The 27,578-nt window shown below is 50.9% G+C and overlaps 1 protein-coding gene across 2 annotated transcripts; it reads left to right on the top strand.

Moving 5' to 3' along the window:
• LOC120957250 (gremlin-1-like) lies at window positions 1–27,419 on the top strand. Of its 2 annotated transcripts, none has more exons than XM_049608608.1 (3): window positions 1–86; window positions 1,516–2,631; window positions 23,102–27,419. In XM_049608608.1, exon 3 carries the CDS (start codon window positions 23,102–23,104, stop codon window positions 23,966–23,968), a length of 867 nt encoding a protein of 288 aa, XP_049464565.1. In that variant the 5' UTR covers window positions 1–86; window positions 1,516–2,631; the 3' UTR covers window positions 23,969–27,419. The 2 variants fall into 2 exon arrangements, with proteins under 2 accessions (XP_049464565.1, XP_049464564.1); XM_049608607.1 differs by lacking the exon at window positions 1–86 and adding an exon at window positions 491–692.
• Window positions 27,420–27,578: the final 159 nt, after the last annotated feature.

Raw genomic sequence — 27,578 nt, 5'->3', positions numbered from 1 at the left:
CGAAAGTTTGTTGAAGAAGGTGTGTAGAATTTTCGTTTTACAGTCTGTAAAGTTTATTAAAAAAAATCAGCTAATTGGATACATTTGTAAGTACAACAAATTTTGATTAATAAATGAGGAGTTTAGGATAAAATGAAGTAAAAAATATCATGTTAAGGAGCAGAAGTATTGTGAAGGTTTAGCACAAATTTTCGTAGAAAATGAATTAAAAAAAAGAACAGTATTTAGACATTTTTGTTTGTAAAAAATTGGGAGGATGTTTTGTTTTAAATTTGCATTTAATATATGACTAATTTTGCGGTTTAAAATTTATCAAACATTTGCCTTAAATTTACGATTCCTCTTGATGTAAAGCACTTAAAATTAAAAAAAATCAATTGAAACATAATGTAAAAGCATGTAAAAGCATCCAAAACGTACCAGCACAAGAACAAAAACCCACCACCGCACCACCACTTCACGCAGTTCACGACAGTGTTTTGAAAACAGCCCGACCAGCCTGGCGGTTACAAGCGTCTCGCGTTCGTTCATTTCATTCATTGCTGGTTTACCTCTCGAGCCGTGCGGACGTGTCTGGTGGTTGTCGCTCGTCGTCGTAGGTTTGTGGTCCCGGTCTCGGTCTTGTGCCAAACAGTTTTTACGCTTACGCCCAGCGGGTTGTTAGCTTGCAACAGCGTTTCGTTTCGGTTTCGGTAAGATTGAACAACGGCAGGGGAAAAATCCCACACACTTTCCCCTGGGGTCTCTCTTGCTCTAGGAGCGGTTTAGTATTATTATTTTTGTGTATTAGAAAAAAAAACACACGATAAAACTGGCCGCAAAACAGTCACACGGATGGAATCATCTGTTGAGGTTGATAAAGCAGGCAAAGGGGGAAGCGTGAAAATCAGTGTGTGTGTCTGGGGTTGGTTCTCGTAGCACTGTGTTTGTTATTTTTCCCACTGGCCGGGTTTGTTTTGCTTTCCGGTGTTTGGACAGTCTCGATACGCGTTGATGCTGCGTTTCGGGCGGGACGGATGCAGAAGGTTGGGATTGTCGCGTCGATCAAGCGGGCCGCTACCAGTGATTGACGTTATTTTGATTAGAATGATTGCACCCAGAACCCAGCAGCAGCACTAGAGAGAGGGTGCGTTGCATTTGCAAAAAATGGGAACACGTCCCCATTTTCACGTTAATAAAAATTGCATTGAGGAAGGTTAGGTGTGTTGGGCGTTAGGGAAGCGTAGAAATGGGCGGTTTTTGATGCCAAATGACGGTCGAAAATAGCTTCCAAACATCCCACAACAGTACTGCTTACCAGGGAAGTCGTGACACTTCCGAATTGCCAACTCCGCTCGCGATCGTGTGCATGTATTGGACATGTGGATGGCTTTATCTGTTTGGGGGCAGCTTCGGAACAAAGCAGCTTGCTCAAAGCACCCGTTTGCATCCCGAGGGGTGTCATTTTTTTAAGCATGCATCTAAAAGAGGAGTCAACGAAAGCTAATACTCTGTTGTTCTTTTGTCTCATTTCAGATACTGCAGTCCCGCGTGTGTGAGTCTGTGTAATTACTCTGCCGTGCTTTAAAAAAACAAGAACAAGTGCTCGCGCAAATGGTGCCAAGATAGAAATGGTGTTGGTGCTTCCGCTTCCACTGCACTGCATTTCCCAAAAAGCGTGCCTAGCGTTCAATTATTAACAAAAAAAAAAAATGAAGTGAATATCGCCCAAAGTCGCCAAAATACTCTGGTGCGTTGCGCGGCCGGGTCAATCGCGTGTTAGAGGGCACAACGTGCTCGCCCCGTGTCTCTGTGTCTGTGTGTGTATGTATGTGTACGTTTGTGTAATTGTTCTGTGTGCTTAAAATTCTAAACAATTGCTCCACCCCGCGCGTCCGCTTATCACGGTCAGTCACGGAAAACCGGATCGCACATTCCGGTAGCATTGCTGCTGGCGCCAACTTCCGTCCATATTTCCGAACAGAACGGAGAGAGAGCGCAGTTTTATTAGGCGCCCCCGGGAGGCCGTTTGATGATTTATATCGCACAGCAATATAAATAAACCCGCCCGACCCGACTAACCGTAACCCGACCCGCTCAAGAAGGTCCGGAGAAGAGGCGAAACTTTTCTCTCTCGGCGTAAAGAAAAAAAAACATAATTGCAAACATAACAGTCGTTGATCCAGGGAGCAGTGAGGATCCTGTGCTCTCGATCGATCTAGCGTGGTTCTGTCGTTCTCTGTGCGCAGAAAGTTCTTTACCCCATCTCGAGTCTAGCATCCCAGTCTCCAGAGTGAAAACGGACGTCTTACTCTTCGTCCCTAATCGACCCCCCCCCCCCCCCCACCCAAAAGCGCATCGCGTTGAAACGTCACGCCAGAGCGTTGTGCGCGCCGCTTTTTCCCACGTTGACGCCATCCGAGAGTGATGCAATTGTGGTGCTGATTTGTGGTGCTTTGCCCATCCCCGTACGTTGTCCAACTAGCAGCAGCATCCTACTCACCCAGCTAGAAATATTTCCAACCCCGTCGGTCGCAACGCCGCAACACACGGTCGGCAGACACGAACGCGCGTGGGGCGGCGATCGCGGTTTTTTTGCGAGACTTTATCATCATCGCTTAGTGTGGTGCCCCGTTGAACGGAACGTTCAAGGTAAGTCAAGGAAGCAACGGGGGGAGAGGAGGAGGAGGGAGGGGGTTTGCAATAGTAGTAGTTTACGGTAGGTAGTAGTAGCAGCTAGAGATAGTGGTGTTGCAGTTGCAGTAAAAGCGAAGAAAATGAGCGCTTTTTCCCATGCGCCGGAAGGAGGGTGAATCATGGAGGAAGTATTTGCTCCGCCGAAGGGGGCCAAACGGGGGCAACTGAAGGAGGGGGCTAATCGTGCGATTAACACGTTCGGGGATGGAAGTTTTTTTTGTGTTGCCTTCTATTTTGATTTAATCACCGCTCTCGCACGTTGTGCGCCCGGTATGACGTGTTAATTAGGCGAAATTGTTTCTGTGCGCGAACAGTATCATTAGCAGTGCGATTAAAGCTCGAACGTTTTGGGACAAGATCGCCTGAACAACTCAAAAACAAAGAAAAAAAATGCAAAAAATGAATTGAAATCATAATGAATATCTGATGCGATGATTTTGTAACAAAAATCTCTAATTCGGGTCAACCCTCTTTTTCTGTCACCCCATAAACGGACGATGGAAAATATTTGTGTTTTTCCTCCCCACAACGTAGTGGGTGTGTGTGTGTGCGGGGGAGTTTAACGTCTCTCTCGATCGTGTATTGACTTTTGGTTGAGTTTCGTAACATGCATTGCGCTCTCACTGTCGATCGATCTGCGAATGAAATAATGTTCAACTGCATACACAAATCGATACGATGATGCAAAATACGGACAGCAACATCGGCGTCTCGGTACGACACAATAAACCATTAATCATAGTAACGCTTCCCTCCTTGTCTGTCTCTGTGTGTGTGTGTTTGTGTTTCATCGTCGCACGGTAATAGCATTAGCGCCGGAACCCGCTTCCCGATGATAATTTCTTCCGGTGGGCCGAAACGTCACCATCATCATCATCATCATCCCCAAGAGGGTGTAGGATCGTGGGAGGCAGAAAGTGTCTGAAATGTCGCGTCACACAAACACACACACACACACAAGCAGGGCCCACGACAGACCGACCGGTCTTGAGACGGTCGGTTGGGCGAAAAAAAGACCGATCATCATTCAACAACCTGCGCCGGGAAGACGGATCTCAATGATACACATTAGAACCGCTATGGCGGCGGCGACTGCGGCTGCTCTCTGCCAGTGGATTGGTTTCTCGAGTGGAGGCCTGGCCTGGCAGTAGCGCCATCGACGCCAGCCAGACCCATCCACCGTTGCCGGGGTAGTGCAATCGGACCGTCTCGCTAGCGCACTCGACAGCGCCAGCAGGACCCGTCCGCACAGCGCGAGTGAGAGTTTGCCGTTTTGTTCGCTTGCTTTCTGTTTGCGAGTTAATCGGTTTTCTTCTGCTACTCATAACCCGCGACTGGTGTTTTTTTTTGTTGTTATTATTTGCTGCTGGTCTGAGCGTTGATCGAACGCTTCCCATTTGATGGATGAGATGTAGTTTTATGGAGGTAGATGCTTTTTGCCACTACTCCAGGGAGTTGCCCCCCCCACAGCTCCTCCACAGCCGACCAAAGGGTGGCGTGGCCGTGCATAAGAAATTAAGTAATATCGCGTAAAGATTTGTTCAGCAAATTACAATCGCCTGCCCGATAACATTGCTTGAACTGCTTCCAATAAATCTAATTCCGTTGCATTCCATTCTTCAGATTCCGCACGGGTTTAGTAATCGGGCGAACAAACAATTCTTCCCAATAAATGGTGCCCCTTTTTATTGTCGTTCTTGGACCTTATCCATCGAAAACTATTTCAGTTTGGCACAAACGGTAACTGTTACTATTTGTATTAATAGCAACACAGAGTGGTGGTGAATACACAATGCAATGTGATTTCACCGCTCCTGGAATGGATCGCGAAGCGTGACCGACGTCCTGGCACCATGTTTAGCATTTTCTAGCGACGCACACCACGCACGGCGAGAGCCAAACCGGCTAGAGGCTAGGGCTTTATTTTATCAGTCAACAAAAATGCCTTAACTGCTTTATCATAATATCACTTCCTTTTTTTCTCACACACGATGGCAAGAACATTCTTTTATCATCTACTCCACCGAGACAAAGAAAGGCTGGGGGAGACGAATGGGGCGGGAAAGTGGGAACATATTCAAGGTCCTTATCGCGATAACAAATATTATTATTCAAAAGGGAAGACACACGAAGAAACACCAACAAAAAAAGACCCCGCACACACACACACGGCTTCCCACTAAACCATATTGACTTGGTCCATGCGGAGGTGATGCTGTTGCTGTTGTTGGTGACAGTGCACCGGACCAATATGTGTCCTCGGGGTTGGGAAAATAAAATTGCAATAAAAATCCCTCTTCCTCGCATTATGTGTGCCTCTGTGTGTGAACGCAAAACAAATGCACCAAGAGTGTGATCTTAAAATTATACGATCGAAGCGACACTTTACCACCCCTGCAGCAGCTAGCTCCATTGGCTGTGACGCCGTGACGCCCAGCGTGTGCAAGGATTTTTGTGCCGGAAAGACACGGCAGACACGGGACACTGGTGGGGGAGAAAGAAGGGAGTTAGGAAGGTGTTGTTTTTCTTGGCGGATGTTCTGGTGGTGATGGTGGTGGGAAAAACTAACGACAAACGACCAAAGTTAGGTCGGTGCGCTCGAGCAGAAGAACCTTGAAAACCCCCTGGAGCGCTCCACCGCGCGCCAAACCATTTTGTGGAAGCGTTGTTTTTGTTCGTGTGTGTGTGTGTTTGTTTCTAGCGTTTGGAAAGCGATTTTCTTAGTTAGCGTAGTTTGTGTGCTGCAGTTTTGTTCCCGGGAAGGTATACCAGTCTTTTGAAGGACATGCTGCGTACAGCGTGAAGCTGGTTTTTTGTTTGGTCGGAAGCATGTGTTCAGTCTTTTTCAGACTCAAACAGATCCTAACTTTGTGCGAGCTTGAACTTCATCTCTAGGAGGACGCTGTTTGTTACCATGCAACACCCCATCATTCTTCAACAGCTCAGGAACGCTTTCCATCTCGATCGGTCACTTTCAGCAGCCTCCCAGCTTCCCATCATTGACATTGACGAGCTTCTGATGGGGCAACCGAAATCACTGCCGACACCGTCTAGACTGGAAGCGCCTCGCGAAAAGCGCGTCAGCTGATCGGTTTGCACTTGCCACCACCAACTCACACGCAAGCGGGTAAGCGAGCCCGAGCGAGCTGCAATTATACCATGCTTGACCAGCGTCGCTTTTAAGGCGCTTCCCAAGCATGATTTATGGCCCTTCTGGTGCGCTATGGTTGGATATGGACTGGAATCCATCGAATGATTGGTGGTTTCCAGTGCATACACACACACATACACACAGCGTAAAGCATGCAATCCTTTTCGTCAGTTCGGTATGATAAATTACAAATTACTCGAACCGCTGCCAGCAAAACAATGCAATCCGTCATCGCCACTGCCATGGCAAGCGGATGTTTGAAAGAAAGTCCGGAAGAGGATGGAAAAGTTTTGCACACAAAAAAAAAAAAAATAGAAGTTCCATTGGCATAGAACTAGCGGCACCACGTCCATCCGTTGTCGTCTCGTTGTTTGTATTTGTGTAAAGGAACCTGAACTACCTTTTTGCTGGCCATTTTCCGCCCTCCATCCCACAAACGCTCATCGGCAGACCTAAGATTAAAGGCAATCCGTAATTAATCCGCACGCCTTTGGGTGAGGACCACGGCCACGGTTTTTGCGGTTTGTGCGACTCATCACGCGCATGACGGCTCATCGGGTGGGTTTTGCGCCCGTTCCTTGCTTTTTTTTTGTTTGTCATGGGCCCATGTGCGCCAGTGCTTGCGAGTTTCACCACGGGGAACTTCCGGACACCTGGGGACGCTGCGCTTTGCTTTGAGTGATTTTTCCCGGGGGTGTTAAATTGCATCTCGGAGGAGCAGCAGCAGCAGCAGCAAAGGCAACAACAATCGAAGGCGATCTGTCAATGAATGGCGTACAAACGTACACGGGCGAATCGTAGGTTGCCTGGTTCGGCCACGCTCAGCTACGCTCTGCGGTTGCCGGATAAGGTGTTTAATTATCCATTAAAGTAGTACCCCCGCTTGGCGAGGTGGGGGGGGGGAAAGGGTGCTGTCTCGAGGGAGAGGAGGCGTTTCGGTGTGTGCCGAGGTAATTTGAGCCGAGTGCGAAATCGGATGCAATCAAACCTACATCGGCGATGGCGTCGCCGTGTCATTAGCATTGGTGTGGTGGCCCGCACCGATTTCACGCCGAGTCGGTGGCCTATTTCAATCCCCGTGTGTGTGTGTGTGAGTTTGCGAGTTGCCCAACGCGTGGTGCAGTGAAGCTGTAGCAGTTGCACTTTGGAGCAATCGGCTGCGTCTGCTTATGGTAAGGAGTTGATCGTAAGATAGCTCACTTTGGGGACGAGGGCTTGGGATGAGTCCAGGCTTTTTTGGCCCGAACCGGTAGATTGGAGCGTGCCTTGGGGCCATTGTTTTTGATTTCGATGTAGATAGGCTCACTAAGCGCGGTGACCTTGAGTGTATCCTACATTGTGCTGGAAGATATCGCTTACTTGTAGTTAAATTTGTAACTTTATTTTCGACTCCAAATGTTTTGTGTGAACGCCGCAAGTCTTACATCTCAAGAGCTTTTCTGTTCTATCCCGTTCCCCAAACGAACCTGATCGATCGGGTATTGAATGCTACGCTGTGTCCAAGCGCACGCTGCTCTCCCCATGCTGTGTGTGTGTGTGTCATAAATAATGGCATTTTATTTCCTGTGGTAGCACACAGTTGCCACAGTTTGGCACGGAAGCGGCTGATCGCGCAATCCCAGACCAGCAGATGGTAGCAAAAACTCGAGAGAACCTCCCGCCTTTCAGCTCTTCCAATTCCATCGGAAACCTTGAACTACATCCTCATCCAGAAGTTGGCCGGCGTCGCCAATAGTTGGTCTAATTTAAAATTTTATGACCCTTGGTTCCTGCCCCCCCCCCCCCCCACGGGGAGGTTCTGGTTTTGCTAATGAGTGTACGAGCACTTGTCTTGTCTTGTGTTTGAAGCAGCAGGGGGGAACAAGTGCATGGACAAGTGCATTCGACAAGCGTCAATCGATTTCGGTGCAAAAAGAGGGGGCCAAAGTCTCTCGCTTCTGTAAGCCGAACAAATGGCATCGAAATGTACACCGGGTGGACAACTCAATACAAGTGCCCCATCCCGGCAAAGATGATGTCGCTGGCACAGATGTATCGTTTATGGTGCCACTTACCTCGCGGCGATGCCAGCCAGCGAGCCACTCGTTAATTGGATTTGGAGGATTTAGTACGACAAGGAATTAGTTCGGATACGGGTACGGGGTTGGCAAATTGAGTTGTTTCGATCGTACGGGAAGATCGTGGGCTTCGGGATATTGCCACGTTCGGGTGGATTAACACCCTTCCTCCGGCATTAGGCACACTTTTACGCGGTGGGACATTAATGTAGAAGACAATAAGGATACACGAATTTGGCACGGTTGACTCCTTTCGCAAGCTTCATAAATCTTTACTGCCGTGGCCGCCGTCGCCACCAAGTCTTTGCATCAAATCGGTCGAACGTTGATTTATTGGACGACGACGAGACATTTGGAAGGGGGGGGGGGGGGGGGACTGCTGTTCCCGGTTGCCCAAACCCCACCCCCTCCAAATCATGTATCGAGCGCGACAGGGTGTTTTATTGCAAACCTTACCCACATCTCACTTCTCGAATAGTGTGATGTGTTTGTTTACACCGTCACATTAAGAGCGTTGAAAGGGTGTTGTTAGTGGCATAATATTGACAGATCATAAGCCAATTATCCCTTCCAGGAGCACCTTGGACAGTGGACGGTCTGGGGTGGGTGATATTCTAAATTGACCTCTGGTGTTTACATTGCATTCTACTGGAGCTGGACTGGAGCGGGCTTCGCAATCTTTGGCGTCATGGCACGCACGAGCCGCCCGATGTTTGTTATTCAGCGCCCGTGTTCGTTCGGGCTTAGTTCGTACATTAATGGGATTGACGATTTATTTCGCTGATTAATATCCCGGGACAGTGGTCGATCAGTTTTGGCAGCTACTTTTAGGAGCGTGCAGCAACGAAAACGATTCACCTGTCCGTACCAATGACGCACGCAACCGTCTGGCGGTTCCTTACCGGTCATTTCGGGAAGCTTTGCTAGAAATGAGGCATGTGTACGAAATGGAGGCAAACAACGTCGTGTGACGTGTGCCAGAGAATTGTTTTAATGTTATGTATGCCCCTGGTTGGGCCCTGGAATGGAATCTTGAGCGATATGAATAGATGGGCCCGCGCTTACGTGGGAAGATCCTGCATGATCTGCGATCCCTGCAGTGGGCCGTAAATTTGAGCTCCAATCGATCAATCGTTCATCACAACCAAACGCCAACCATTTAGCGTTTCCCGCGCCTTGAAGGTAACGGTTGAGGAGTGAGCTCCAGAAAAAGGTGTTTCCTCACCTGCGTGCGTACGATAAGGTCCAGAAATAGTTCAACAATGAACCGCGAGGGAAGGGTAGTTATTTATAGGTCAAATCCCGTACGTTGCCCATACCCCAAACCAGTCTCTCGCAATGCTAAAGGTGATGAAAAACAGCCCCAATCGCGGGTCACGTCACGCGCATCTGCTTACGCCAAGCAAAGGTATGCGAGGAATGTGCCTCTATGAATGAGTTTTCCAGCCGCCGGAAGGTGTCTGCGTGTACGCTGTTTGCGTGTTGCGGAAACCCCGCGTCGTAGAAAGGTTCAATGAAACATTGCACACGCCCTGTACACACAAACAAGCGCGCTCGCAGCATCGGGATCGGAACGAAAGTGCAACGTGCTGCTGCACCCTCGGGGCCAGGTGACATGTTCCTGTGGCGTTTGCTGGTGCAACAAAGTAACTGACATTGGCCATCCCAACCCATCCCCGCGGCTGCGTTTTGCCTGTGCCGAATCGCAGCAGCAAGAAAAAGGTATTTGGATTTACACTCCCAGCTCGCGCATCGTGTGCGTATCCGTCTGTGTGTATGTGTGTGTGTGTGTTTGGCATTCATTCTCGCCCCAGAACAAACACACGAATCGACGACGCATTTGCACTATTGTTGCACTATTATTAAAATTCCATAAAAGATAATTGAGATAAATTGCGACGCGGAGTGAAACAGCGGCGGCGGTGGCGGCGGCGGCCCGCGGGTTAATGTTGCACATGTTCGCGGCCTGTTCGCACATTAGCACCACTGTCGTCCCATGGTGGATCCGCCATTTTTCCTAACACCTTCGTCCTTCGCTGTTATTGTTGAAGGGCATCAGCAGCAGCGCGCCTTGTCCGTGTCGCGTAAAGTTGGCGGAATGGATCCCGGTGCGAAATGAATGGCCGTGATTGATAGTATGGGGCCTGTTTTGTTACGATTCCGTATGCAAATGGGAAATGAGCTGGTGGGCATGGGTAGTGTTTTTGCTGCCGCGCTGGCAGTGTTGGCAATCTGCTCTAATATGTTTCTAATTAAAATGGAACGGACAAATTGCGAAAGGTTCACCAGCACCACTCCGCTTCCACGAGACTGAAGAAACCGACCGATGGAAGGTAATAGCAATCGGAAAGCATTCCTGAAACGATGGACACAACGGAAACTCAGCTGACACTGGGTTCGAGTGTGTGTGTGTGTGGGATGCTATTCCCGTTTCTCCCTCGGCCAAGTGAGTGGTTTATTTTGGCAGCTTCCGTTAATGGAACGCGATCTTGAGTTGAGAGGGGAAAGAGGGAGGGGAGAGTTCATCAAACCGGTCATTGCGACAGCTTTGGTGTGCTTTATGTGTGGAAGGAAGTTGTAAAAGCCGAGCAGAATGTTGTTCTAATGGTTTTGTGTGTGCGTCGTTTGTGGTAGGAAGTAGTGCTCGATCTGTCTGGGAACAAACACGATCGACAGCTTTCGAAGAGGTCGATGACGTCAGTAAACAGTTTGTTGGTTTTAATTGGACTTTTGCAGTGGCGTTCGGAGACGGTCGCCATAGTGCAGCAGGTAAGCGCTAGGAGCTGGAGCTGCACGCAAGAGGACGTGCGATCGAATCTCTGCCGACTTGGATGGAATATGGATAAAAGTTAATAACTCACCACCACGGCTCTTTTGACCCACTTTCTTCGTACTTCGTGGTGCCTGGTTTACTTACTATACATACACCTGCCTTTATTATTATTACACCAATATTTAGAAGCCAACGCCATGTGGCGCAGTCTCCAGCCAGGGGTTAATTGCATCGCAAATGTAATTATAGACAATCAGAGGATCAGTTTTCTATCCGCATGCGAGACTTGCCACTTCCCTCTCCCTTGCGGGGTACCTGTGTACACAAGGCGGCGTTGGCACGAATTTGAAAGTTTGCAAAACCTTGTAGTAATGGCGCCACCTCCACCACCAGCCACACACAGCTCAGCAACGCTCGTAATAATCAACAACAGGCAAACCCGGTAACAAATGGCAAACCCTTTGGCGATCGATAAAATAATACCGAGCTCTCTCATACATCTAGTCGAAATGCAGCGCGCTCCTATCATGCGTGACATTTTCGTGTGTGTGTGTGTGTGTGTGTATTTCGGGATGCCGCCGACGTGCCCTTTTTCCTTTTTCGGGGGGAAGTCCAGCCAAGCTGTGCCGCAAGAGAGGGCAGCCGCCGATGCGTAACCTCCGCACGCGCGCGCTCGCGTACGCACACACGGTGTAGCGACACAAACACGGCCCGGCCGGATTTAGACTGACGACGGAGACGACGACGGAGAAGTTAATCGCCGTTTGGCGCCCTTTGACAGTGCCGGGACAGTGCCGTTAAAGGGCAAACCCGGTGCCGGTGGCGTCCAATTGCGTGCGTGTGTGTTGTGCTTGTTCGGTTTGACATTTTCTCTAAAACCTCAACTGCCGGCTCCCCCCCAAAAAAAGCAGCAACCCAACACACCAAGATACCAATTTTCCGCCAACCGACCGGTGCATGGATCATTGTCCTCGTCTTTACGTTTGCTTTCCTTTGCCGTCTGGCGCAGTCGTGGCCAAAAACAGTGGCGCTTAAATTCCTTTGCAATTCCATGTTTGCATTCGCGCGCCGCATCCTTTGCGGGATGATTCCAGCAGCCGTGGGAGAGGAGTGTGGAAGCAAAACAACCTCGACAAGTGAAAAGAACAGACAGCAGGAGAGGGAGGGAGCAAACAAAGAGAAAGAGAGGTAGTTGCATGTAATAATTTTTCACCAAGCGGTGCGGTGCGATCGATGATGATGATGATGTTGATGTGCAGCACGGCGCATCTGGCGCGACGACGGTCCCTGCCTGCCCGGCAGCGTAGCAAAGCAGGTTGAGGCAGGGTTGCTTCTGGTGGCGCTTAACAAGTTGTTTCTGATTACACACACACACACACACACATACACACGCACAAAGATGCACAGAGCAGCCTGCTTCCCGGTTTCACCCCGTTTAATAATTCCCGATCCTGTTACGCCGCCGCGGGTTCACTTTCTCACGCAAAACCCCAAATGGAAAAGGACGCGTGGATGATGATGATAGCGTTGATGATCATGATGATGCGTGGTCGTCGATCCTTGCCTCTCTTCCGGGTCTCCTCCCTTCCTCTCGGTGTCCGCCGAATCAGGTTCGGCCTGACGCCAGTGGCTCAAGTAAGGTTTCCATATCCTCTCTCGATCGTTTCGAACGGTCGTCGTCGTCGTCGGTGTCGTCGCCAGAAGCGGGCGCCACAACTGGCGCTACACACACGCACGTACGGAGCAACCCGATGCGTATATTCTTCTCGGTTCCTTCTCACCGTCTTTCAGCTCCCAGAGCACAGAATCCTTTGCCGATGAAGCTGACAGACAGAGATCTTCTCTCCGTGCGGGGTTTTTTTTTGTTGTTCATATTATGTTGACGGAGAGCAGTTTCGCTCGATCGAGTCGATCGGGCAGCCGCGCTCTCGGAGGTTTCCGGGCGGGGTGGCCGGGGTGCGATTTTTCAATTCGAATTTTTGGCCCACTGCCGGCGATCGCGGCTGCGAAGGAAAATACGGCAAACGAAAGCAGGACGGAGTTGGCGGAGCGTGCGTGCGTGCGAGCGAGCGCGCGCCTGCTTTCCTCCCCACATCATGGCGCTTAGCGCTGGCGTCTTCGTTGTCGTCGGCGGTGGTGGCGGCGTCAGTGTACGCGAGACGGCAGAGAGCGCCGGGGGACAGATCATCATCGTCGTCAAACGATAGATAGGAAGCTGCGGCGAGGTGCGCGTCCCAAACGATGATGAGGCGCGCACTGCCACACGCTTCTTTTCCCAACTTCCCCGTTGGTGCGCCCGACCGTGTGTCTGACAAACGATCGGCGGAGCCGGCCTTCCCCTCCCCTCCTCTCCTCCCCCACCCCCTCCTGGTACGAACGATGATCACGGCGTCCGCCCGGTGCTGCGCGGTTGTTGCGCTAAAGATTTAAGGTTAACTGACAAATAAGATAGCGACAGGCGGGCAGTTTTACGTTTGGCGCCATGGCGAGGGATGGAAGAGAAGGGGAGAGAGAGAGAGAGCGCGTTATGGGGTGGGATTGGGACGCGTGAACGTGCAGGGATCGACGATCATGAACCTCACGATCTGTGGCGCGCGCGCTCGCAGTTGTGTGAGTGTTTTGATCTCTTCTCGTGTGCTCTGTGTGTCTCCTCGACTTCAGCCACCGGCGATCACGGCGTAGCGAAAAATGAGAAGAACGAGAAGCGGGAAAAAAAAACAAAAAATAATGCTAGAAGGAAGGGGGTGAGAGGGGGGGGAAAGTACGGGGATGGGGTGGGACACTGTGGCACCCTCTCGATGCCATACCCTGACCCCAGCAGTTGTCAGCGGCTGCGCAGGGAACGAAAAGAAGGGAATCTTAACGTGACTTGCTCTGGCGACGACCACAACGACGACCGGCGACGACAACAAGCCGCAACTCGGTTGTAAAGGGGGGGAGGGGTGCTATGTCGGCGGCAGCTCGAGCATGCGCCGTGCCTTCTCTTACTTGTGTGTGTGTGTGTATATATTTACGAGCATGATATCAGAAATTAATTTTTCATTTTCGATACAATTATTTGCTGTTGGTCTGAGCATGTGTGTGTGTGTGTGTGTGTGTGTGCATACATAAACCGTATGGAAATATCGGGATGCGGAAATCAAGTGCCCTTAGGGCTCGAGTGGCGTTTTGCGGTCGCGTTAGTGTTACGCCAATGCCGGCCGGCATTTCACGACGCTGGCGATGAAAACAAATCCACGGCTGGCACGGATGCAACGGCGAGATGATCTTTCAGATTGCGAAAGGCACGTGGGGACAGCGATCTGACAGAGCCGATCAGGCGATGGGAGTTGGTGGGAGATTTTTGGAAAAAAGTAGATATGTCATACGATATCAAAACTTATTCTGAAATATTTGTATGGCACAAAGACATTCCTTGCAGTGTTTGAAGCCCGTATTGGAAGTTCACAAAAGAGCGTCCCTTAAATCGATACGAGTCCCCTTGTTCGGAAGGTGTCAGGCATTTCTGTTTGTTTGCTAAGCCTCACCGGAATTCCACGATTTCGGCCACCTCTAAGCTTGCAGCAACAATAACAATCGGGAAACACATCGTCCTGTCACGTTTCCCTCGTAAAGAGTTCAATCAGCAGCGTGCACAACAAACGATCAGTTCCGTACGTGCTACGAGCGAAGTTACCTGAGCTTCCGATCAGCAAGACACCGGAACCTTTACCCAATACCCTACGGGCGAGCTGCCAACTGGAACGGCTGGGCCAGGGATTAAGTGGCTGGCTGCGTGGGAATTTTGACACATTTTTCTCGACCGGGCCAGGGCAGGTAGGAGTAGGCCTGTTTCTCGGAACTTGGAACCCATTTTTATGTGGATGATCCGTATCGGAATGCTGCCCCAGGGATGCTGTGAACGTACTTCCGGCCCATGTCCGGCGCGTTGGGAAGTAAGCAGGAGAACAAAGCCTCTCCTCACATAGGCAATAAAGGAGCCGGGTGTCAGGGGGATTGAAGGGTTTTGTTTTCCTTTCAGACGTGCTTTAAGGCGGTGAGGTTTTTTTTTCCTCTAAACCGAGTGTTCTTCATGGTAGCGAACGCATTGGAAAGCGTCGAGGTGTGTGTCCCAGACAGAAATGTTTTGAGAAAAAACAAACCACATGCATATGCCGCCGGTTATGATTGGACGTTATCTTACTTCCCTCCATTTGGTGTGTAGATAAGTGATGGATTTTTAATTAAATGAAATGTAATTACCCAGCGACGCAGAGAGAGAGAGAGCGAGCCGGCTTTGGAGTCCGCGCCACCTACATTCACGCCAGCACGCGATGCCATACAGCGCCCGCTAATGGTTTCGTTGGCGGGAGGATTAGAGTTTGAGTAGGTTTTTTTCTCCTCCAAAACGTTAAAGCGAGCGATGTCGCTCCGGGCCGAGACGATAAGCCTGGCGACGGAAAGGTGGTCGTAATCGAAAGTGCGGCAGCTCTGGCGATCCGGTCAGCTCGGCAAATGTCCAGAAGTCGCCGATCAGCTGATCTCATACACACCTCGGAGAGCGACCTGTTTCGTTGCGCACTGCGTTAAACCGTTTGTGTGTTTGTTTATGCCTGAGGTCGATTTCGGGGGTTATTTTTTACCCTTCTGCTGGTTGCCCCGACCTAAAGTAAACGATTTCACCGTGCTCCGTGCTACCGCTTGCGCGTAAATAAAAGCGAGCGTCTCGTCGAAACCCATCACGACGTCCGGTTGATCGGTTTGCACTAGAATGTGGGGATCATAAAATGATCCGCGCGGGAATAACAACTACCCAACCACCCGGGACCAGAGGGGTGCCACAACACGGTCACACAGCCACATTTATTGGGTGGCGCTATTTTCGAACGATCTCTGCCGCGAAGAGTCCTTCTGTTAAAACTGGATTAATCCGTACCGTCGTCGAGTTGCGAAGTTCGGGCGACGCCGAGAAGCTGTCTCAGAGATGAGATCCTCGGATTATCCTACCACACTGCAGTGATATTGGCCGGATCTTGTTGGCTCAGTTTGCACGCCGAGTTGATAATTATAGTTCACGCCTTGCATCTCCCAGAGGTACGACCCAGTGTGCGACGGATGCCGTACGCCTGGTTGCAGTAATGTTTAGGGTCTTGTTTTCTCTCTACCGCCTTCTGGTATGTATCGCGGTTAGTGCAACATGGAGGAATGCAACTCGCAAGCGAGCGAGTGGCACATTGCGAGCCATAAAACGGGTGTCGTCAAGTGGTGCAGCTATTTCGGTATGGCGTCGGGGCGCCACAATTTAAATTGACAATGTGTCAGTATTTAAATAGCTAAACTTCTGCTAGTAATAACCCGAGCGCGGCACAGATTGTGCTGTAAACGTCGACAAATGGGAAGTCGTTTGGTGTGTATTTTGCGTCCGTTATTACTAGAGATTTGTTGGAGTTTTGTTGAAGGGGGTTACTGGAGTTCGCCTAGAATACATAAACCTTTATGAAATTGTTGGAATAGCGCCCAGAAAACTTTCACCTTTACATTCCGTCAGGTGTGTCGGACCAATTGTGGCCATAACCTCCATGCACTGATCATGTCGTACGATCGCTCTACCTCAATCTCGATCGCGTGGAATTCGAAGGATACAGTATCGATCGGCCCATTGCCACGGCAGCGATCATTGCATTGTTGTTTCCATTGTCTGCAGGTGTCATAAATCGATTTAAAAGAATGTCACATGGAAATTCATTTCTATCGATCTTTTTACTCCCTTTCGCGTGTCGCACCCTCAGGGGGAGGGGTGGAGGGCGCGCTGGTTGTTTGCTATCATTCAGCCCCAACACACGTTGCACCCCGGCACTGTGTTCGTGTCGTGCTGTCTGTACTTTATCAAGAATTCATCATTCGTGGTTGGCCTGTGGCACGATCGACACGGCACACCAGCGCCAGGGGTTTGCCTTTTTTTTGTTCAGAGGTTTGGCGTGTCCAGGGAAGGGCAACTGCAACTAAAATGAAGGGAGTCCGGGGGACCTCTCAGCCCTCTCCCAAGCTCCCAAGCTCCCAAATGCTGCCAGGTTGCACACTTGGTGGCGACGGTAATTTGCAGTTGTCTCACCGATTGTTGGTGATTTATTGCGATTTGAATATTTGAAATCACGAACTGCTTTGATTTCCTGGAGCAATGGAGTTCCTCCCACCCCAGGCCCACCCCAATCTGCCTGACTGCAAGATAACGGCTCCGTTGTCACACCAAGTGACACACCAAACAGGGGCCCGCTGACGGTATCGGGTATCTCGAAAGTCCGTTGCAGGCGGACGCGGGCACTACTCCACACAATGGTTCGCACCACACGTTTCAATCAAATCGGACCGTGCATAAATGTACATATATTCATCGCGATTGCTGGCCCCGTGAGCATCATCACCTTGCAAATGAGATGAACAGGGGGCACCTATTCTCACGATCAACAGGCACGCCACGGAAGATCCTTTCGACGGCGGCCTGTCCCAACAGACCTGTCAAGTGTCAACCCGCGCGCGGGGTAGATTAATGGCGTACTTAGTGCCGATAGAGATTTTGATACATAAAATTGAGCGATGTTACGTGTCGGTTGGTTGGTGTTAATTGTTTCGTTAGCGGAATGTCACCACCGGCTAGTAACGACAGCTTGACATGCGATCTTTGTTACGCGGAGTGGACGGAACTGTTGGAGCACGAGTACTTCCCCAATAGTGCACGCTCGCTTTTTTTGATTAGCAATCAGTAATTAGAAACCATCAACAAGCCGAGACTCCTTTTAATCCTAGACGCAGACCGGTAAAGATCATATCGGGTATTACTTCTTACGGCACAGTGTTTGAGATGGGAAGGATCGCTTTGATTGAAGCTAACAGGCCGCTTCAACAGATGCTCTCTTGCGCGCGTTCTCGAGCGGTGCACGTTTGAAGATTTATGGTACAGTAAACTGAAGTAAATTGATTACGCGAAGGTTAATTTAGCGTTGATGTGTGTGTGTGTGTATGTGTGCGCAAGGGGGCTCTAGCAAGGCCTGGCTTTGGCGTAAAAAGGGTTCCGGCCGGCCGTCTAGACGCCGTCCGCCTGCCCGGAGTCGATGAGTTGTAATAATTTGCAATAAAGGAATGGATTTGTGGATAAAATTTATAATGCACCCAACCTTCCCCACTTTGACCGGTGGCGGTGCGGGAGTATTCAAGAAGCTTCATAAAGCGATCACCCCATACCATGCCACGCACGCCAAAACAGATCCATTACACGAAAACGGATGATGACAGCACGCCAGCAAAACAGCAACTCGCTGGGGCGATATGATGGCCCGCTTGGAGCGTTTCAGAGGTTTCGAAGGCATCGCAAGATGTTTGTTATGACGCAGACCGCAACGAATCGCATCCCCCGCCAAAGTGTGGAGCTGTGGACGGCGGGCCTGAAGGGGTGGCGTAAAATGTGAACGCTTTTCCAATCCATCAAATTATAGGTCATGACTCAAAATTGATTCTAGATCGGATTTTTATTTTTAGTATAACACTCCACTCCGGTTCGTTTCCTGAGCGGATTGACGTTCCCAGCGCGTTCGGTTCGGTCGTCTTCGTCACCGTGGTCGTGGTGGTGGTCGATCGAAACGTGACGTTCGATCGGTGGCAGATTAAGCTTCCACTGAGTGTGTGTGTGTGTGTGTGTGTGTGTGTGTGGGGGTGGGTTGCGGGATGGGGCACAAGGTGCGCCATTGGAAAACAATAAATTTAGTTGAAATTTATGAGTCACATAAAGTGTTGTGATGAGAGCCAAACGGGCATTAAAAACGGTGCCGGTTGATGATGGACTGGGTAGATGGATTTATCGTGCAAATTAAACTATTCATTGACTGAGTCACAGTTTAACGGGATAGATGGAGAGGAAATAAATGAAATCGAGAGAGAAATAGATCAGAAGTATTAGTTGAATGGATTTTTCGGTGGAATGTTATATTTTTGAGAATAAAAGAAATTGGTGTTGTTTCCATGTCTGAAACAGTTTAAATCGCTGGAGTTGTCCCGTCTTTAGAACTGGCCGAAAGGAACAATATGCTGTCATAATTCTGCACTTATAAACCTTTCCTCTACAAAACATCAGCAATTCTTCAAAGGCAATAGTAGAATCATAGTGGTCTTGGCACATCCGCTGCGTCACCACACTCTTTTGGCAGCAAGCCGTCGCACAATGCACACACACATATATACACTCATACAAAGTATCGGTAGAACCGGCAACGACCGATCTTCAGAAGCGAATAATGGTTTTACAATAGGCTCAACAGATTAAGATCTAGCCAAAGATCTATCGGCTAAACGGCGGTGCCCATATACGTCGCGCGTGATCCGCCTCTGGTTAGAGCGCTCTGGGGCCTCTGGGACGCTGGGAGACCCAAGCGGACACACGGCTTTACGACACACAAGCACACGCCTCGCCTCCCACAATTGCCTGCTTGGACAGTGTTGGCAAGTGTGTCTAGTAATCTGTGCCGCGAAGCACCGGCAATTTGACCGAAATGGAGTGACAATCACTCTTGGCACGACTAAATCCTCCACCTCGTGGAACGCTTTGAGCCATTCATTCTGAAGAAGACGCGCGCACAGGCACGGGCCGAAAAAAACGGCACCGATGCTGGGACACTCTCGTGGCAGTGGGTTGGATTGGTCAGCTTCCTGGAAATGGGAAGTTTCCACCAAAATTGGGCGTCCGATCCGATCCGGATGGTGGTGGGCAGCGAGACTCCATTTTGGACGCCGAGAGCCTGGTGGTAGGGGACCGTAATTAAGCGCTGTGCCCGGTGGTGGTTGGCGGTTGGAAGATGCGCACAACGGCGGTCGACAGATTCGATTGCGTACGACGATAAGAGAGATCCGTACGGATCAGTTTACGGGAGGAAAGTCCGATTTGCTGGACCAGCGATGGGAGCAGGGGGGTATGGGGCGCGCATGGTGAATACAATTATGGTGCTGGCGGGCGAATACTGGTTTGACGCACGGAAGAGTTCTGCAAAAGGGCCCGAAACGGCGCGCTCGCACTTTAATGCATCCAGCTTTCGAAGTATCCCCGTTCCATTTGGGACGACAACCGATTGGACGGCTGACGACGGAGGCCCGACGGAAGCAGCAGCTGCGGACATTCGGGACAGCCCGTTAACATGGCTCCAGCATTTTTGCCGGCGCCAGTCCAGATCCGAAACGGCGACCACCAATCAGACGGCGCGGGCTGAGATATTTGTGGCCTCGGTCGCGGCTTTGCCGTGGCGTCCGATTTCGAATGTCTCAATATTTTACCTTTACGGTGGAGACTTCGGCGATCGTATCAGCGGGTCGTTTGTGGCGCACCGCATTTGGCTGATGGAGCGGGCTCGGGTCGTTCAGTTTTAATGCCACTGATAGTGGCGTGGTGGCTTGCGTTGACCCCATGGGGGAAGCCGTGCATCTCTGGTGGGAATAGTGTGGTATGCGCGACGTTCTGATGGGGGGATGCTTTCAAAGCGTTTAGGAGAATATGCATTGGCCAAATGGATTCTAACCGCTTTGGAGAAAACAGAGCTTGCGGGGATAGCAAGGAGCCGAGTCATCCATTTTTGAAATTAGGTACAAGTACCTCACAAAATCTGTGTTTTCCTTCATCTCTCTTTCTCCCTATCTCTTTATTTCTCTCTGTCTGTCTCTCTCTATCTGCTTCTCACTAACCAAGAGATGACTTCAGTAAAGGTCTGCGCGTGACTACGAGGTCCAATGTCCAAAATCCTCCGGGCGGGTTGTCCGGCAAAAATCGTTTGTTAGTCAGCGTTTTATGGCTGATTAAAAATGCGACGCTCGCCATTAGATTAATGGTGTCGCATTTCACCATTTTGGCACAGCCACACACAAGAGAAGGAGAAGGAGCTGGGGGCGGTAAGGGGGTCGATGGACGCCTCGATCTTGTGAAGGAAAGCAGGCTCTTCCGCCGCGCAAGATGCGAAGGTGTGGCATACACACCTCTAGATACATATAGATGTATTTTTATACTCCGAAACCTCCGATTCGCGCGGCCCGATGGCACCCAAACCACTCGGCTGGTGACTAATAAGGCTCGACGGTGTGCGAGTGTCTGAGCTTAGGTTTCGCGTGTCGGGACCTTGCCTTCGTGGGACCATCATCGCAGCAGCAGCATCATCATCTCCGTTGGCAGAGGCACCCTTGACGGGAGTCATTCTCGTGGGTGTGTGTGTGTGTGTGTGTGTTAGTCGAAGGTTGCCTGCGACGCCGCGGGTTTGGACACTAGAGGTGACAATTTTCACAGCATGTAAGTGTGCAGCGATCCCGCGTCGTAGAACGTGGACGCAAAGGCAATGAATGAAGTCGCAAAATGTGTCTTTCGCGCAGGCGAACCACACGGCAAGATAGCGAACCGATGGAGGGACGTCGGCGTGGCCGGGATTAGAGCGCAAATGGTTGTTGTTGTTAAAGTTTACGATTAACGTATTAGCTAGCGCTACGGTTGACAACTCTATTAAGCGACAGGGCGTGAGGTTGGAATAGATAAACCTGTGCAGATGAAGACGAAGGAAGCGAGCTCACGAGACATGTCAACCGAATTTCACTCTCCAAGGCAGGCATGAAACGTCGCAGAAAGGCTTTTAGCGTTTTCCGCTTTACTTGATCGGTGGCCGGAAACTGTGCGTCGCCGCAGCAATCATTCACCGCGAGCTCGTTGATGTGGATCGCAAACATCAATTTCGTGTCAAGAGTGTGCCGCTCGAGCGCAAACGTTTATGAAATCATTCGCATCAGGCCTGGGAGCGAGCGCGCGCGTAACGCTCGGTTAAGATCGCTCATGAATGGGTGCTCCTCCGCAGCTTGAACCAAAATCGCTCTGTATGCCTGTGTGTGTGCCATCTGCCGCAATTGTCCCCGCGGGGTCGTCAGGCCGGGCACACTTATCTTTTCTGATGGACGCGTGTGCCAAAAGCGGGCACGGGAAAGGTGTAACAGCCAGGCCGAGGTTCGTTGGGGCCGTTTTTGCCGTTGTTGTTGTTTTAATTCCATGTTGACATCACACGCGGCGGCGGCGGCAATCCCCCTGCTTGTTCCGTTGTCCATTGCGCGCGCACACACACACTCGGCCGGCTCTTTACGGCGACACACCGACGCGAAGTACACGCCGTCGTGGCCCCGGGCACGTGGGTACGATCTGGCGCGCGCGCGCGCCCGCTCGTTCGCTCGCAGGGAGTTTAAGAAAGTGTGCGCATACCCCCGCGAAAACAAAGCGAAAAGTACGGGAAATAAATATACCAAAAGTGATAGAGAGAGTGGGAGGAAGAAGGGAGGACGAGAGGGGAACGAAAACGGGGTGAACGGGATTTCGGTTTTAAATGGATGAATCGCGTATCTCGTGCGGGTCGTCGCGTACGCGACCGGCGGCCCCCGGATGCGCAACGAGCGGCCCACGCTGTCCCGCACAAACACACAGAGGGAGAGCATTTAGTTTTTACGACTTGTGGCCGATTTGTTGGGCTGATTTCTCGCGTGCCGACGACGGTAAGTTCCGATCGGACGCGATCGCACGCAATCACGCAATAAGGGAACTGTCGCAACACATACTCACGTGGTAGTAACAGAAGTAGAAGTAGTAATAGAGGCGACCAATAGAAAGGGACAGAGGGAAGGGGGCAGGGAAGCAGCTACATCACTTCATTCATAGTGTGTGGTGTGGCGTATTTTCCAGGCTTTCATTCATGAAAAATCCCGTCCGCCTCTGGTCGAAACGTCGCGCTTGATGTGCGCCCCGGGTAAGACCCGCATACGCAAGCATATCGTATGCGCCGTTGCACCAATGTGTATGTGTGTGTGTGTGTGGAGGCATTACTGCAGCCGGGGGAGAAGTGGAGTGCAGAAGATGCCACAGCCCACGAGAGGAGCCGAGGAAAGAAAAAGTTTGTGGCGCCGGTCTCAAGTGTCTCGGGCCTCGCGCCAGTTCGGATCGCGCATTAGGTGGGAAGTGCTGACTGCTGCGGGCACACAACAATGTGTCTCGGCGTTTGGCTGTGGATGTGTAGGACGGCCCAAACCAATCTGATGAAGGAGGGGAGGGGGGGGGGGAGAATGAAGGGCCACCGACCGACGGTGGTGAGGCCACATCCAGCAACGCCTCCGGACTGATGCTGGATGGTTTTTGGGCCGTCGCGATGGTTTCGTGATGTGATTATCTTCCTTTAGAATTTATTTCATTAGATGATGAGTGGAACTGTCTATTCCGGGAAGATCGCCCCGATTTGATGAATCTGTGCGACCGGAATTATGGCCACTTCTTGGAACGTGCCAGCGGTAGAAAATATGGCTCGGCCAGCACAGCTAAATTGTTTGTCAATGTTGTACAAATTAATGTCTGGGAAATACAGCAGCTACAATAACGACAATAATTCTTTCCTTCTCTCGCTCGGTGCCATTTTTCAGATGAATCTAATGATGAAGCTGCTGGTGCTACTATCGCTTCTGCTCGTCCACTCGTCCGGCCACCGGATACAGCTGTCCGACTCGATCCTGGACATCATCAACACCCGGCACGTCGAGCAGATACTGGCCGAACGTCGGGCGAACGCGTCGCGCGAAAACGAAAAGCGCTACCTCGTCCAGAATGACCTCGACGAGGACGTTACCGAGGACGGTGCCGACCTGTACCAAACGCCCGAGGTGGCGCTAGACTTTGATTTTCACGGCCGGCGCCAAGGTGGTCACGGATCGCGCCACTCCGGTTCGCCCGGCCATGGTCCCGCGCTCCCGCACAACGGATCCGGCGGCAGTGCCTCGTCGTCGTCGTCGGGCGATCTGCTCGCCGATCTGCACGCCTACCGGGGCGACAAGCTGCTGAAGTCGAGCAAGAACGCACTGCTGGTCACGCGCAAGGAGTATCTGAAGAAGGACTGGTGCAAGACGGAACCGCTGGTGCAGCGGATCCGGGAGGAGGGCTGCCTCAGCCGGACGATCGTGAACCGCTTCTGCTACGGCCAGTGCAACTCGTTCTACATCCCGAAGTCGCCGAAGCGCAGGCGCCACCACGCCGGCAAACCGACCGTCTCGAGCTACTCGGTCACCAGCCGGCGAGATCTGGCGGACGGCGGTGGCGTCGGCGGGGGCGGTGGCGGCGACTTCGAGGACGAGGATCTGACCGGGCCGGCGTTCCGCTCGTGCGCCTTCTGCAAGCCGAAGAAGTTCACCTGGATGACGGTGACGCTGCGCTGCCCGTCGCTCGTGCCGCAGCTGCGGCGGAAGCGCATCCAACGCATCAAGCAGTGCAAGTGCATCGCCGAACCGCTGAACTAGGAGATGGGCGTCTGTGTGTGTGTGTGTGCGTGAAAGAGCAGTATGTATGCGAGTGTGTGCGTGTGTGTCCGGCAGAGTGAAGGTTAGGGTTACGTTTTGATTAGTATTATTGTTCGTACGTAGGCAGTAGCTGTTACTATTATGTTTTGCCGTCGTTGTTTCCAACCCCGAGCCCGATCCAATCTCCCCACCTTCCAGGCATGTGTGCACTTTGGAGCCATCGTGCATCCAATTGGAATACGGGGTGCCGGGGAAGGGGGTGGAATTTTTAAACCATAAAGCGCGCTGCTATCACCATTTTAGAATTTAGTTTGGAGCCATCTTTGTTGTGAAAGGTGAGGGTTATGTTGTTGTTTCGTTTTTATTGCTGTACGATATGAACCAAGCAGAGCAGAGAGCGAGAGAGAGGGAGAGAAGAGTAGGGATGGCAGGAGACTCGAAACGAACTGGAACATCCTTGTCAGTTAGCCCCCATGCCATCCCTCTCGAATGGTGCGCGCTGGCCAACCTTCCATTTACGTCCATTTGCGCACGAGCACGAGGCGTTTGTTTTTGGGACGTTTGGGCCGAAGATAAAGTTACCGCGAAGTGGTGGGCCGCGCCGCGGAAACCACGCCGTTGGACATCCCCATCCCCCCGGCCGTCCGGGGGTTGAGATCCACCCGTAGGAAGGTGGTAATTTTCACCCCGCCGTTCGCCCCCGGCTTTAGCGCTTAGAATGATGAATGGTGCGCGAATTTGCCAAAAGCGAACCTCGAGCGCGTGCGCATGTACATGTGGGCATACAGCGGCGGCTCACCGTGAACAGGAATGGTCACTACCTGGCGAAGGGGGGGGGGGGGAGGAAGCCCCCTCTCATGTGGGTCACAAGAACGAGAACCGGTGGTATTGCCCGTTTGAATGGGATGATGTTTTAATGAAACGTTTTGCGGGTAGAGTGCGCGGGAGCTAAAGAAACCCCCCTCGTTTGCCGGATGTTCTGCCGCTCTGTGGCAAGAGTCGGAGCGATGCAGTAACTGTCCTTTAGTGGTGGTAGTTTTCCAATAGGTTCCAATGTGCAGCGCGGCACACAATAATGAGCCGCAAAGTGTCTAGTAATGAGCAGTTGGTTGCGGCACCCCCGGCAGCTGTCTATCGTTGACTCATCGCCGGTTTGCAGTGTGCATCACTATGCTTCCTGCATTTGGCGCACGTGACCGCACGGTTTCGCACTGCGGCCACCGCAGCCGCTGGATTGATTGGAGCTCATTCATTCAGCTTTATGGCCCCTTCCTGCCGGTCGGGCCCGGATGAGTGATCGCTTTGTGACGCTAACGCGTTCGCGCTCCAAATTCAGCCACTGCCGCGTCTACTGCAACCACGGTACGTGCCCCGTACGCCGTCCATGAACTTGGAGCACTTGTATCTCTCTCTGTCTCTCTGTCTCTGTTGCGCTCATCCCACTCTGATGTCATGCTTTGGTGGCCGATGAGCCTCCGAACCGAGTCCGCATCGATCGTCGATGAGATAATCTTCCGGTTCGGAGGGATCATAAGGTGGGGAGGAAGGGCTCCTACCGTGCCCGGAGCGAATAAATTAGTTATGATTGGATGAGGTGAGCCGCGCGGGGACGGGTGGAGAAGATGTCACCGATCGGCAGAGGTCGCAGATATGTGTGCTGGGCCCGCAGAAATCGGATAGACTCTCGCAATGGCGGTGTTAATTATGGACGACCGTTCGACTGCTTTTTTGGGCCCGTTGGACCCCTCGCCTCATCTTTGGCTGGGGGTTTTGCTGTGCTCGCTCCTTGGCTCAGTGGCCGCATGTATCGGATTTCCGTGCCGCCAAAACGACGCAATAGGTCGGCCGGTGGTACGGTGAGTCATGCCGACGTTTTGGCATCGCACGAGCCTCCTGCCGAATGGTGCCTGCGCGCGAGTAATTCTGTCACCAGCGTCTGCATAAGTCACCACCCAGCAGCAGCAGCAGCAGCGGCAGCACACCTTCGCTGTGGTGGTGTTGTTGTGCTAAATTTGTGTCCAAAATGCGTGTGTTTCTTTTTTGGCCGTTGGTGTTGCGCGCTCACATCTGTGTGTAAGCCACACGGGCAGTCGAACGGAATCATCTGCATTGGCGAGACCGGTCGGCCGATGAATCAGCACCGCTGGAGTTCCTGGCGCGGAATCGGGCACGCGGGCGGCAGGGTTGCTGATTGAGCCGGGGCGTAGATCAATTATCGATCGCGACGGGAAGCAGTCAGCCAGAGCGCTTGCAGTGCTTTCCCCGCTTGCTGGATGGCATTTGCAGTGGCATCCGTTTATGATGCTAATGTGTGTGTGTGTGTGTGTGTTTGTCCTGTGCATGAGAGGGGGGGAATGCAGGTTTGTAAGGTGATGGAAGCCTTTCGGGTGTGTGAATTTATGTGAAATGATCTCCCGATCGTACATCGATCGTTGTGAGTAGCGTGGGATAGCTATGCACAGAGATGGATAAGCCAAAGGATGGAGCGCGCCCGCACGGAATAGAAGCATAAATAGCACACACACACAAATAAACAAACAAAAAGAGAGAAAGAGAGAAAGAGATGAATGGAGCCAATAACAATGATAATAATAAAACATGAAATAATGAAATCGTAACCACCTTTCTAGTTGTAGTGCAACGAATATTTATTGTATAGCGAAGCCGAGAACAAGTAAAAAAGGAGAAAGCAAACAAAAGGTTTATAAGCAGGAAAACGAAGAATTGTGAGTCGCAGTTGGTAAGAAATATTACAATCATACAATAAAAAAAAACGCATAAACCATGTAGAGGAAAATGCAAGGAAAAGTAAACAACACAAGAACACGAATGAAGAGCATTGAAAAGATGAATGTTAGCAAAGGAAGTGTGTTTCGAGGCAAAGTACCAGCAGAAAAGCGAATCGAAATGAAAACACGAACGAAATGCAAACGAGAAGCTAGCGACGAGAAGTTCCAACAAAACAAGTAAATAAGGCAACAACAAAAAACACATTTGGAAAATCCCTTAATATTAAGCCAATGGCACATCTACTAGAGTGTGCGCGTGTGTGTCTGTCTGCGTGAGTGTGTGTGTGTGTACTTTTTTGTTATAATTTAGTCAGGTATTTATCGCAACAACACCAAGAAGAAGAAAAAAAGGAAAACGAATGTTCAATTAACCAGCAAATGGATTCAATTCCATTTTCCTTCAGTTCCCCGATTCAGTATTTGCAGTATTGAAAAGCTACAAAGTCGTAGAATGCAGCAGCCGCACACATACACTGAAATGATCGTTGTTCTTGTTCCATTTACATGTGCGATTGTTGTTACTCTTGCAGCACGCGCTGGTGGCTTTTGCAGTGGTAGAGTTAGTAAAATAGTGTGAACATAAAACAGCAGAGTGGAAAACAGAAGTCATTTAGCTTCCAGAGTGGCATTTTCAATAAATAGGAAACGATGTCAACTGCTAACGTTTGCTTCAATTGGTTGTATGCTGTAAAGCGTAATGATTTGAGAAATGTTGGTGTAGGTGTGTAGAGAAAGCACAGAAGCAGAACAAAAAAACAGAAACAAACCACTCCAGAAAAAAAAACAAATCTCTGCCCAGTCTTCGGAATCAGATGTTCCTA

The sequence above is a fragment of the Anopheles coluzzii genome, chromosome 3 (assembly GCF_943734685.1).
Source record: "Anopheles coluzzii chromosome 3, AcolN3, whole genome shotgun sequence".
NCBI classification, from domain to species: domain Eukaryota; kingdom Metazoa; phylum Arthropoda; class Insecta; order Diptera; family Culicidae; genus Anopheles; species Anopheles coluzzii.
The sequence above is the reverse complement of the archived record's forward strand: the minus strand, read 5'-3'. Positions and strand labels throughout refer to the sequence as shown.